We start from the raw sequence: 12,257 nt of genomic DNA on the forward strand, positions 1-12,257 counted from the left end.
TAAACCAACCCAACAGACTCAGAGCCAGTAGTTCTGGGATGGAGATTTGGCATCAGGAAGTTTTCAAGACTCCCGAGATGATCCTAAGCAGCAGCCAGGTTCATGGACCCACTGATCTAATGGTTTTGGTCTTGTCAGCCCTCTTGCCTTCATCTGCCAGATGTGAAATGCAGACAACGCCATCTGTGAGGCTCAGGGAGCAGAGGCAGCCTCTGATAATGGTGTCAGCAATGGCACAGCAACTTCTGTTGAGATTAAAGCCCCAGAGGCAGTTTGAGAGGTTCTGCCTTTCTTCTCAACTTGTCTTTCTTACATTAAAGACCTTCTTATTATTTTTAAAGACCTATTTTGCCTCCTGATGTGCTCAGCTATTCATTTTCCTGAAAGAGAATGAGAAGAGAAGAGGTCTCTTTTTACAGAAATGCTCTTGATCTGACTTCCCCCTCAGCTTGTCTGTAGCCAGTCATTATGAAAATCTGGTAAAAAGAGATTTCCCTGACACATGCTCTGTGCGTTCATTTTTCTTAGTATCACCCACAAGCTCACAGCCAGGTATTGAGCCAAGTTCCTGATGGCTATGTGGCCAGACACAATGAGATCTGTGACCCAGTGCTTAAAAGGAGGAGACCTGGTGACATGACAGAACCATTTCAAAACAATTTCCCCAGCACCTTGCTTGAATCCTTCTCAGCTGAAGTGCACCCACCTGACTTAAGCCTGCTTGCAGACAGCCCGCCAGTGAGTCTGAATCACCACAATGGTGGCTTATGGAGAATAGCTGCTTTTGTACACATATGTCTCTGATAGCAAAACCCAGTTAGCTGCTCTGAATCCACAGGGGCATGATTGCGCTGGGGCAATAACTTCTGAGAATGGCTTTGCCACAGTTATAACATGCTGGGATGGAGCAAAACTCCAGCCCTGAATAAATGAGTCTACCAAGTACTAAGTTTGCTTACTCAAATCTATCACATGTGTAATGAAAGTGCATCCCACTAGCACGTCTAGCCTGGGCACTTGGATGACTATCTACGGGAAGCGAAGTTTTTTTTTTTTTTTTAATTGTTTTGGTGCCCAGCTTCTCATTATGGGATCACATGACTGAATGTTGAAGGTTTAGAAGGTCTGGCAACAATAAAAAAGTGTCTGAATGAGTAAAAATTAATTCAAAATCAAACGTGTAGTGAATCCGAAGTGTTCTGGGTAGAACTCCATGTTGCACGGCATGGCTTCATTACAGTTGCAATGAATACACCTTACATTGCACATCCTATCTCAGCACGCAGCGACACTGAATGTACAGCGCTTAGAACACCCGCGCTCAGTTCAGACTCTCTTCTGTTACCAATTGCAGTATTCTCGCTGTCCATATAAGATTTTCTGCTTTAATAACCATATAAAGGTTTACATATAGAAAACAAAGACTTTTTTTAAAAAGTATTTTCCTACCATCATCTTTCAGCATGTCAGTATCAAATTAATTTGTCATTGGATCATATTGTGTTAGACTGTTTGATTTTTAAAATTTCTATTAGAGTTGCTGGCTTGACTTTCAAAATATTTGTTAACTAAATTTTGGCGTGGATTGGGACTGAGTTTCCAACCACTTCCTGAGATGGCCCTAAACATCCTTCTTCCATTTTGTATTACATGGGTATGTACAGTGGCAATCTCAGCACTGACAATCATAAAATCAAAATTCTGATCAACTGTGAAAAATGTTGGAAATGCTCTGTGTTCTGATGTATCAAATATTCAGCCACGACGTACTTCTTTAGGTAAAAATAAATGATTGCATCCATTTTATTAGTATGCAAATTTGCTTTCACTGTTAATAAAGGACAAAATTATATTTGTTTCAAAGAATTGTTTTAAACTAAACTCCTTTATGATTCATAATCTACAAAAAATGTGGGAATTGTGTACTATATTATTTACCTATGTAGCCAGGGTCACATAAAAGTTTCTCCAGCAAAGAAGAATTGTGCAAAGAAAAAATTTAAGAAACCATAGTACAGTATATATGAGTTTTGTTTTAAAATATGATTCTAACTTTATAGAATACAGAACTTTTAAGGTAAAATGCTTTTTTGTTTATTTCATTTTTATAAAAACTGAGGCTTTAAGCCATGCCTATTGGCACATGCTTTTAATCCCAGCATTCATAAGAAAGAGAAAGGGAAATTTCTGTGAGTTTTGGGACAGCCAGAGCTGCACAGTGAGATCCTGTCTTAGGAGGAAAAAAATACTTTAACTGATGCTTTAATTCTGTCTTGTTGCTCCTAGTTTTTAAAATAAGTAGGCGCTGGTACCTGTTCAGTTGTGAAACTGTCATCTTATGAAACTCTCTCATTCTGTTAATGGTTGTGGTGTAATCATGGCTTTAGTCAAAGCAATTAATTAATGGTCATACTGTAAAGGCTGTAGTTAACTAAACAGTGTTGTCAGATATCTTTGTCTTAAATCTAAACTGTGGATACAAAAGAAGTGTAATTCATAGCTCAGAGACTAGACTGAAGCTTGCGACCTAGACAATCTATATCCTCAAGCAAGATTGACTATTTTTATCTTCCAGAGGTCAAATACCAGGGTTTGGGTATTTAGATATGGAAAACTGAACTTAAAAGAGCAAGGAATGAATTTTAAAATGGGTTCTTTGTGAGGTTTCAACACAATATTAAAGAAGATGCTCATAGATATGGACAGCTGCCCAGTTTGAACCCCACACCTCCCAAAAATAATAAAGGCCCCCAAATCCCTTCTGCATCTTCTTGATGGCCCTTTTACCAAAATATGGTGAAAGAGTCTTATTTATCATCTGCACGTGAACTGGAATCCAGGTCTGCTACCCACTATGATTTTGGGGCTGCCCTGTGACATCTCAGTGCTTCTAGAGTCCGGATTTGACCAAGAGAACTAGCATCATAACAGTGGGGAGCTAGACAGATATTAGCCATTAAGGGTGACATCCTCCCTCCCAATAAACTGCATGCCACCTCTATTTCTTTGAGGACCCTACAAAAAGAAGCCCCCCTTTTAAGGATTTAAATCACCATGTGAGAAAGTCAAAGTGTCTGGACTCTGTTGAGATCTGTTAGCTGAAAGCTACTTCTTCCTGATCAAAAATAGGTGATCTATCTCGGCCTCTCAGTGGAGGTGCCATTCCGAACTTCTCCCAAGGTAAGTCCCCTACACACTACTATCTCCTGGCTTACGGAAGCTGGCCTTGTCAATCTCCTGGCCGGCAGTCTAACTTTACTAGGAAATCTGATTCTCCTGAAGACGTACTAAAGAAAAGAAAGCCACTGATAAAGAGAAGAAAGGACTAATTATCTCCTTAATGAGAGAAGGCACTTCCCTTTCCAGAAGATGTGTGCAGTGTCTCCCTTTTCCTTCTCCATCTCTTTCCTTTCAGATAACAGCCAGAAGCACGTGCACACTTCCACTGGCACTCTGGCCTTTCTCAGTCTTTCTCTGAAGCGCCCCTCATACCTTCCATCATGCAGATTTTTGCTGAAATTCAGTGTGGAACCTGCCGGCTTTCTTGAAACCATGACCTTGTCTCTTCTCTCTTTCCTCCTAGTAAGTGTCACTATTCATACCTTGCCTGCCTGGTTGTTTTTCCTTCCAAATTCTCATAAAAAAGGTAAATGTTAAATCTGGGCTCATAATAAAGAAAAGAAGAAAAAGTTACCTGTTTTCTTTCACTACCTTTAGTACATTATTTACTCAATAAGAATTAACTATACTATATCGCTGGGTGGTGGTGGTGCACACCTTTAACCCTAGCTCTCGGAAGGCAGAGGCAGGTGGATCTCTGTGAGTTCAAGGCCAGCCTGGTCTACAGAATGAGTTCCAGGACAGCCAAAATGATACACAGAGAAACCTTGTCTTGAAAAACAAAGGAAAAAAAGAAAAGAGGAGAAAAAAAAGAAAAGAATGATCGATGATAGATAGATAGATAGATACATAGATAGATAGATAGACAGACACTATACTAAATAGGCACTATAGTCATTATAAGGCATAGTAGCCACTGATAATACCTTTAAGAATTTTATTGCAGTGTTCTGTTGATAACATATAAATATTAGATAATACCAAAGAAGTATCTGTCCTTGAGCCCTCTTCTGAGTCTGCTTATAAGTTCCTTCATATGAAAACTAAGAACCCAAACAGAAACCCCAGATTCCCCAGTACCAACAGTACTTATCATGAAAGACTGGGGGTAATATATGGAAATACTTGACACCTGTGAGGCACTCAATAAATGGGGGCTGAAATCACATTTTTTTTCCTTCTGAGATGCCTGAAAGAGCTTGGAGAAAATAAAGTCACCTTCAGAAATTAGAAAGAAAAGCAGAGAAGTGTGAAATCATACAGTTGCCCTCACTGCAATATTTGATCTAAAGTTCCCTTTGCTGCAGCTGAGAGCTTTACATCCTGATCCATGGGCTGTGAGCTGCCGTGAGGATGTTGGAAACTGAGCCCGGGTCTTCTGTGAGGGCTAACAAGTGCTCCATGATAGACCAGGGTTCAGGTCCAGGCCTCCATTTAAGGCCATGACTATGTTAACTGACAGAACAAAAAGACAAGTGCAACACAATCCCACTTGTAGGCAGAATATGAATAAGTTAGCTCCTGGGCTGGTTTGAATGAGACTGGCCCCCCATAGGCTCATATGCTTGGTCCCCAGTCAGTGGAACTGTTTGGGCAGGATTAGGAGGTGTGACCTTGTTAGAGGAGGTGTGCATCGGAGGGTGGGCTTTGAGGTTTCAAAAGCTCATGCCAGGCCCAATATTCACCCACCCCCACCACCACCACCACCACCACCACCACCACCACCACCTCCACCACCACGCGCTCGCTCTCTTTCTCTCCCTCCCTTCTTCCCTCCACTCCCCCCCCCTCTCTTCTCCTGCCTATGGATCAGAATGTAAAGCTCTCAGATATTGTTCCAGGGCTATGCCTGCCTGCCTGCTTTCTGCCATGATGATCATAGACTAATTTTCTAGAACTCTAAGCAATCTCCAACGAATGATTTTTTTTGCTATGTTCACAGCAATTAAAAAAAAAGTAACTAAGAAAGCCTCGTAGACTCTGAGAGGCTGAGAAGATGGGGGTGGGGAGCAGCAAAGGGATGAGTTTGATCAAAAAATGTAAGACGGCGAAGTGAGGAAGATTCACTGTACTGTAGCACTGAAGTAACTACAGATAAAATTAATACAGTGGATATTCTCCAAAGCTGCAAAAAGGGAATTTGGCAAGTTTTCCCCATAGGGAAATGGTAAATGTTTTGGGAGAGAGAGATGGTTATCTCAATTTAAACATTACATATATTGAGGGTCTGGAGAGATGGCTCAGTGTTTAAAAGCACCTGTTGCTCTTACAGACGACCCAGGTCCAGTTTCTAATATTCACACGCCAGCTCACAATTGTCCATAATTCCGTTCCAGGAGGTCCACCCCCACTCTTGACCTTCACAGACACCAGGCAGGCACATGATGCACATACAGACATGTAGGCAAAGTAGTCATCGACATAAAGGAAAAAAATCTAAAATATCACATATATCAAAATATCTTTTGGAATTTAAAAGTATGTAGCATTTATATGAACTAACTAAAAAAATAAATTGTAAGCCAAGCATAGTGGCTCACACTTTAATCCTAGCACTCAGAAGGAAGAGGCAGGTGGTTATCTGTGAGTTTGAGGCCAGCCTGGTGTACATAGTGAGTTTCAGGACAACCCACGGTATGTATAAAGACTCTGTCTCAAAACTAAACAAACAAACAAACTGTTTTTAAATCTCCAAAATTCAGACATATTGATCCATTCCTTTATTCCTAGAATTCAGGAAGCAGAGGCAGGAAGGTCTCTATTAGTTTGGAGCCAGTGTGGTCTACACAGTGAATTCCAGGATAGCCAGGTCTGCATTGTGAGACACTGTCCGCCATCTCACACACACATACAAACACACACACACACACACACACACACACACACACACACACACACACACACACACACAATCCAGAAAAGCAGTAGCTTGTCATCCATATTCTTTCTATTCTGGAACAATAACTGGTGAGCTGTCAGTGTGGACAATAACTTAGAGGGAGAGAGAACTGCTACATAGTACTTTTATGTACTAGCCCACATGGCTGAAATCCTGATTGTTAAGCAATGTTGATTGCATTGGCCTTTTGATAAAGAAATGGGAGAAGAGATCAATGAAGGTCGGGGGGAAATAGATGTTTGCCTTTTGAAAAGTATTTTCCTGACATTTCCCCGTGTTTACAGAATGACTGCCAGAACCTCTTTTGGGTAAAGAATACCTTTTAAATGCCATTTTGAGTATAAGAAATTAAACTGGGGGCCACTTTTCATGGAGAACAGACTAGGAATTTACAGAAAAAAGCAAAGACATGAAGAGGAGAGGGGCGCCTCTCAGCTTCTCAGCCTTCACTGTGGTGCAGCCTTCTACTCTGGCTCAGGCATCTGGTGCTAAGATGGCTGCTGCTGCTGCTCTCAGAAACCCACTGGCCCATGCTTCTTAGCTCCAAAGCACCCCTTTCCTCACTAGAGGCCTCCGCAGCATGCTGCTTTCTACATAGAAGTGAAAGAGTGTGACAGGGAAGAACAGGAAGATTCCCTCGATAGAGACACCTGATGTACATTTCAGAATATGTCGTAAAACATGACCAGAGTAAAAACTCACAAAAGTCACTACTTCTAAAAAAAAAAAAAAAATGGTGCCAAAATCTGCCAGTCAGGGAAGACATCAAGTGACAGAGACTAGAAAGGCTGGACAATTTTAAGACCCCAAAGCCCTCATCTAAAAGATCACATCGTTGTATAAATCATAGATTTGAATTAAAAGCAGTGCTCACAAACCACACAGTTCTGCCTTCATTTTATGATAGAAGAAAAAGGCTTGACCCAGAGGTCTGAGCGCCGAGAGCCTTAGCCTCAGCCAATGGCAGAAATTCATCTCCAGTCTAGGCTGCTTCATTCCAATAGAGTTGGTTATTAATCAGTTGTGAATCCTCCTTTGTGCTATACTCTGTTTCATGCCCTGGTTTGGGGGAAGTGCTTTTATGAGTAAGATGTATCCCTGTCTTCTGAGGACTAGGCTCTCTGTGCAGAGCAGAAATGTGAGCGCTCAAACTCATATAATATAGATGTTGAAAATAGTTGCAGATTGGCGAGGTTTAGGAAGAGCAGAAGGCTGTTGGGCTGAGAGAATTGAAAACCTTCTCATGTGTCTGTTCTGTTAAGCACTATTGATTACATGGGAAAGACGATGGTCTCTATTTGCTGGACCTTTTCATAAGTGAATGGGTCTAGCTAAAGCACGTCCAAACTAAAAGACAGGAGGCCTGGGTTTTCTGGGTACATGGGTCAATGGCTCCTCCCTCCCTCCCATCCAGAAGACATAGATAAGCCACACAGGCTTCTCTCCCAGACCCACCTCCTCATGCTAGTGTCCACACAGGCTGTGTGCAGGGAAAGGGACGGGACAGGAACAAAGTTTCATTAGCAGGACATTAAAGCCTTCAGCTCTTCTAGGAAAGCCAGAGGAGAACTGTAGGGAGCCTAGATGGGCCAGGATGGGCCAGCAAGAGACAGGAGACATACTTGTAGGACATAGAAAGCCAACTCTTCCTCCTGCTCACAATGACATCCAAGTCTCAACTGTTCTGCACCACAGTGTGCTCAAGAGGTCATCTTCTTATTCACGGAAATAATTTCAACATCTACTCTGTAGTCTGGGTCATATGCCTCAGTAGGTACTGAATCTCTGCTTTCCCAAAATATGAAGTACACTGGCTCTGTCAAAGCTTTTATAAATTTTCATTCACAGAGCCAAAATTAAAATGCTTTTCAAAGTATGACTAAAGTTGGAAGAAGCTGAGATACATGATTGGTTAAATTCTAATTTTTTTTTCACATTAAAAAAAAACCCTCCGTATGTTTTTTCCAGCTCATTGAACTGTGTTGGCAATGAACAGATCAGTATATGTAGGAATGATTGATACCATATGATTCTTGAATATCATATTTTGATAATGTTCTGCAGTGTTTCAAACCAATAAAGCAGAAACATACACACACACACACACACAGGACAGGGTGGGAAGATCAAGACTGGTAGTTGTTGCCTTGATGGCTGTATTTGACATTTAACCATTGTCATTAAATTTTTACAGGTGACATATGATTGAGCAACCTTGTCAACCAGTTGTGTTGCCTTCTAAGGCAAACATTCCGTCATTATAACGAATCTGGGCAGAAATGCTAGTGACCTCTAGTAAATGAACCACTGACCCATGGATAGATGAGAATCAGCCCAAGTAAATGAGGCAGAAATTTTCCCAGCATAACTTGGCATGCTAACAGAGCAGAGTCTTATTATAATTAAAAGAGATAGAATGGTCAGCAGGGAGCATTTAATAGGAATAAACATACTGCATTGCCAAACTCCTCTTCTTGTTCAATTCTTCATCCTCATGTAATACCATACATATCGGCTTTAAAAGTGACACAGCCATTGCACATAAAATCACACACATAGATTCATCCAGCAGAGCCAAGCAAAAAGTCATTTAAAATGTGGACATTGTCAATAGCCAATTTATTCAGAGTAAATCTCCATCTAAATCCATACTGTACAATATAGTAGCATTGAAATGAGCATTTGAAATGTGTCCAATCTTAATTAGGTATGCTGTATAAAACATACACTAGAATTCAAAGACTGCCCCAAGAAAGATGTAAGGTATTTCAATGATTTTTTAATGGATTATATGCCTACATAATAGTATTCTGGATGTCCTAGTTAAAGAAAAGTATGAGATTTTTCACTTTATTTTTAATGTTCTAATGTGGCTAACTGGCCTCACATTATAACCTGTTTGTCTGATGATGATCTAAACAAAAAGTCAAGGCTGTGGCTCAGTGGTATAGTGCTTGGTTTAACCCAGGTACCACCACCACCCCCAATATACACAAACAAAATGCAGACAGAAATCCAATAGAATTGAAATATAAATCTATAGCAACTGATAACAAGACAACAAACTTATCAAAGTATCTTTTCCATTCCTCCTTCACAGGAGTGTTTCTTTGAATCCCAGCACCTGCTTGGTAATTTTCCAAAGAAATGATGCGGAAGGAGGGGGGGTGTTCTGGGAATGACTGTGTTCAAATTTTCATTTGACCTATAGAAACACAGGAAAGAAACCCTCTCTACAGTCTCTGGAGGCCACTGGCATTTCCCAAAGGAAACGTCTGTCTATTAAGAAGATGGGGGTGAGCCATTTAACTGTTTTATATTAACAAGACACCCACTTAACTATCACGAGAACTTACCAGAAGTCTCTCTTCTCTTAAGCAAGGTGATGGAACACCATTGTTTGGGTAAAGACGGCATGGTAAGTAAGATTATGCAGTCCACACACTACAACTGTGATAGGAGTGTGAACTTCAGAGGCGCAGAGTGTTTCAAAAGCACGCTAATAGTGGGTTTCCACACTGTATTTAAATGAGCAGTGTTGTCTTTGAGAATTCCATTGGGTTTATTTACAGGATGGTTTTCCTAACATTCCTTCATGTTATATTGAAAGTTGTTTTCTCTTTGTTTTGCTTAAGCAGAAACCAAATTACGTTATTTGTGTATTTCTCTGGGAGTCAACAAAATAAATGGAGTTTTGACATGTGTATTTCCACGTGTTATTTTACGGTGTACTTAATACGTACATTCTATAGTCCACCAAGGTCTATCATCACAGAACAAACAAAAAAACGTAAGCTTTTCTTCACCAGGCTGGGGAGAAATGCGCAGAGCAGCAGGAAGACCAAGGCTGTTTGTGGGGCAGGCCATGGGATTGCTGGGCCCCTGCTTAGGTCTGCTAGTCCTCACAGCATGCAAGCAAATGAGCAGGAGCACACTTAGAACTTCCCAGGTAAGAGCAGCAGAGGAGCCACGGCCACAGAGCTCATGCTCAGAACCACAAGGACACACATAGCTGTGAGTAGGGAAAGTAAACAAGACAACACCTTTGAAGCGCCTAGTATGCTAAGTGCTAGGAGAACATCTAGTTCCTAAAACACATCCTGTGACAGAAGTCACATTCACCTCCTGTTCCCTGTAACAAACACACAAGGCCCTGTCGCTCCTGCTTTTGTCTGAATTCCTTTGTTAGAAGCTTTACTCAGGCTTTAGCTGCTAGTGACTCACAGCTAAACCGCTGCACTCATCTGTTTTCTTTTTCTTTCTTTTTTTTTTTTTAAATACAGTTGCAAACCACACAGTATTCTTGCTTTGTTCTGCCTCCAGCCCCTACCTCTGGGGAAGCTGAGCAGCTCTCCCAGCACAGTTATAGGTTATCGTAGTGAACTAAAGCCATTCAGGAAAAGGATTAAGTCCTCTTCATCAAATCTAGTTGATGAGACTTTCTTGAAAAGCTGAAGACTGAGTCTTAGGGATCTTTCTGGAGCCCTATGAAAATTCATGTCACTTTGTGACCCATGTGAGTTGCAGGTTGGTGCCAGTTGACTGCCTAGATGATACAAGGAATGCTGCAGAAATATAAATGGGCCAGAGCTGAAATTTAATTAGATGCTGCGTATGTTAATAATAAATTCAATTAATTTCACCTTCTACCTATACTAGAGGAGAAAAGAAGCTCAGGCAAAAATAATAATTCATCTTAAATGCCTCAGTTGGGAGTCTCTTTTCCTAAAGAGTGATTTATGCAGTAATTTACTGACTGTGTCTTCGTAAGATTGCTCCAAACCAGCCCTTTGAAATAATAATAACTTCTGTGTATGTGTAGTGAGAGATACAACAAATGACTGCTTATTAATTTTCATTTAATGAGTTTCCCATTCTCATGGTAATTTTTTAAACCTTCTCATCTCAAGATAAAAATATTACAAATACTGTGTATAACACTTCCATTTTGCAAAAAAAGTCATGACAGAAAAATCCCTCCCATTCTCTAACATTTAAAAATGTATGTAGCCAAATGAGTCAAGATTGGCTAAATATGAGAGCAGAAGTTGTTAAATCAACAGCAAAGGTTCTATCAGTGTGGGGCAGGACAAGAAACACCATCATGGGCAGATGGAAAAGCAAGTAAACTTTTGTGCCTTTCTTAAAGGACAAAAGGCACAAAGATCATTCCTTACAGTGTTCCTATTTCTTCAAGTAGTCTTTTTATTTAACAAAGATGTCCTCATGTCTTACAAAATAATCTTAAGGGGTATACTTACATTTTTAAAAATTCAGAGAGAGAGAGAGAGAGAGAGGGAGGGAGGGAGAGAAATTGTTGAGCCATTGGGGGCATGGAGGTCAGAGGGCAACTTGGCAAATTTGATTTTCTGTTCCCATCATGTAGGTGCTGAAGATCAGACTCAGTCACCAGTCTGGGTATCACATACTTTACTGCTGAGTCATCTTATCAGCCCTTCTAAAAGATTACGCTTTCAAAAAGCTTGACTGCATGACAACTAATTATATGTGATCACAGTAAACATCTTGCTAGAAATAATACGAATTGATAAGAATAAAGACAAAACAAGAGAGAAGAAGTTGCCTAGAGCCCTGGGTGTTTCTAATGGTTCACAGTGGCTTGAATAGGCCTGCAATAGAAGGCAACATCCTCTTTGTGTCTTTGCAACAGTTGGAAGAGTGTTCAGATAGCAGTAAATAATTCAGATGTTACTGTTACTTACACGAGAACCGGAAAGGCCTTGCTCCTAACCCACATTGCCTTATGCCTTCTCCGTGGAAAAGCCCATACTGCATCTCACCCATGAACTGGTCCAGCTCCTTCCCGGAGGCATTGACGAGTAGTGCTCCGGTTTTGCAGAGGATAGTGGCTTTGATCCACAGTGGCGTCCCCACTGCTGTCACAACTCCAAGAGCACAGAGGAAGCTCAACACACCAGCCATGCAAAAGAGGATTTTCTTCTGCGGGCTTGGCATGATGAGAAAAAGCTTCGGTGAAGATGCAGTTTAAAACCAAGACCTTCGTGAGCATCAAGAAGGAACTGCCCCTTCGGCTGCATTTATTACAGGATTTGAAGGGACAGGCTGACTTTCCTCGCACTGGCTCCACTGGGCAGAATGCCAATTCGTGAAGAGTCCCTCCTCACTCACAGTAGGCTCTTCTCCTCTTCTGCTGCTTTGCTTTTAAAAAGAAATTCTTGGATTAAGAATTTGTAAAAGAAAACTCTTTTCAAACTGC

General features: G+C 40.9%; 1 protein-coding gene across 3 annotated transcripts in view; it reads right to left on the bottom strand.

The window, feature by feature from the left end:
- Positions 1-11,995, bottom strand: part of CLRN1 (clarin 1) — a gene marked incomplete at both ends in the record, with an annotated part of 34,107 nt that extends 22,112 nt beyond the window's left edge. For 2 of the 3 annotated variants that reach the window (XM_084768370.1, XM_084768369.1), the window contains one exon: positions 11,743-11,995. In XM_084768370.1, coding sequence (XP_084624496.1) covers positions 11,743-11,995 — 253 coding nt within the window. Of the gene's footprint in view, positions 1-11,738 lie in introns of all 3 variants that reach the window. The other variant, XM_084768368.1, reaches the window with a different exon arrangement.
- Positions 11,996-12,257: the final 262 nt, after the last annotated feature.

This window comes from Acomys minous (assembly GCF_964271855.1).
Source record: "Acomys minous genome assembly, chromosome: 19".
In the NCBI taxonomy this organism is placed as follows: domain Eukaryota; kingdom Metazoa; phylum Chordata; class Mammalia; order Rodentia; family Muridae; genus Acomys; species Acomys minous.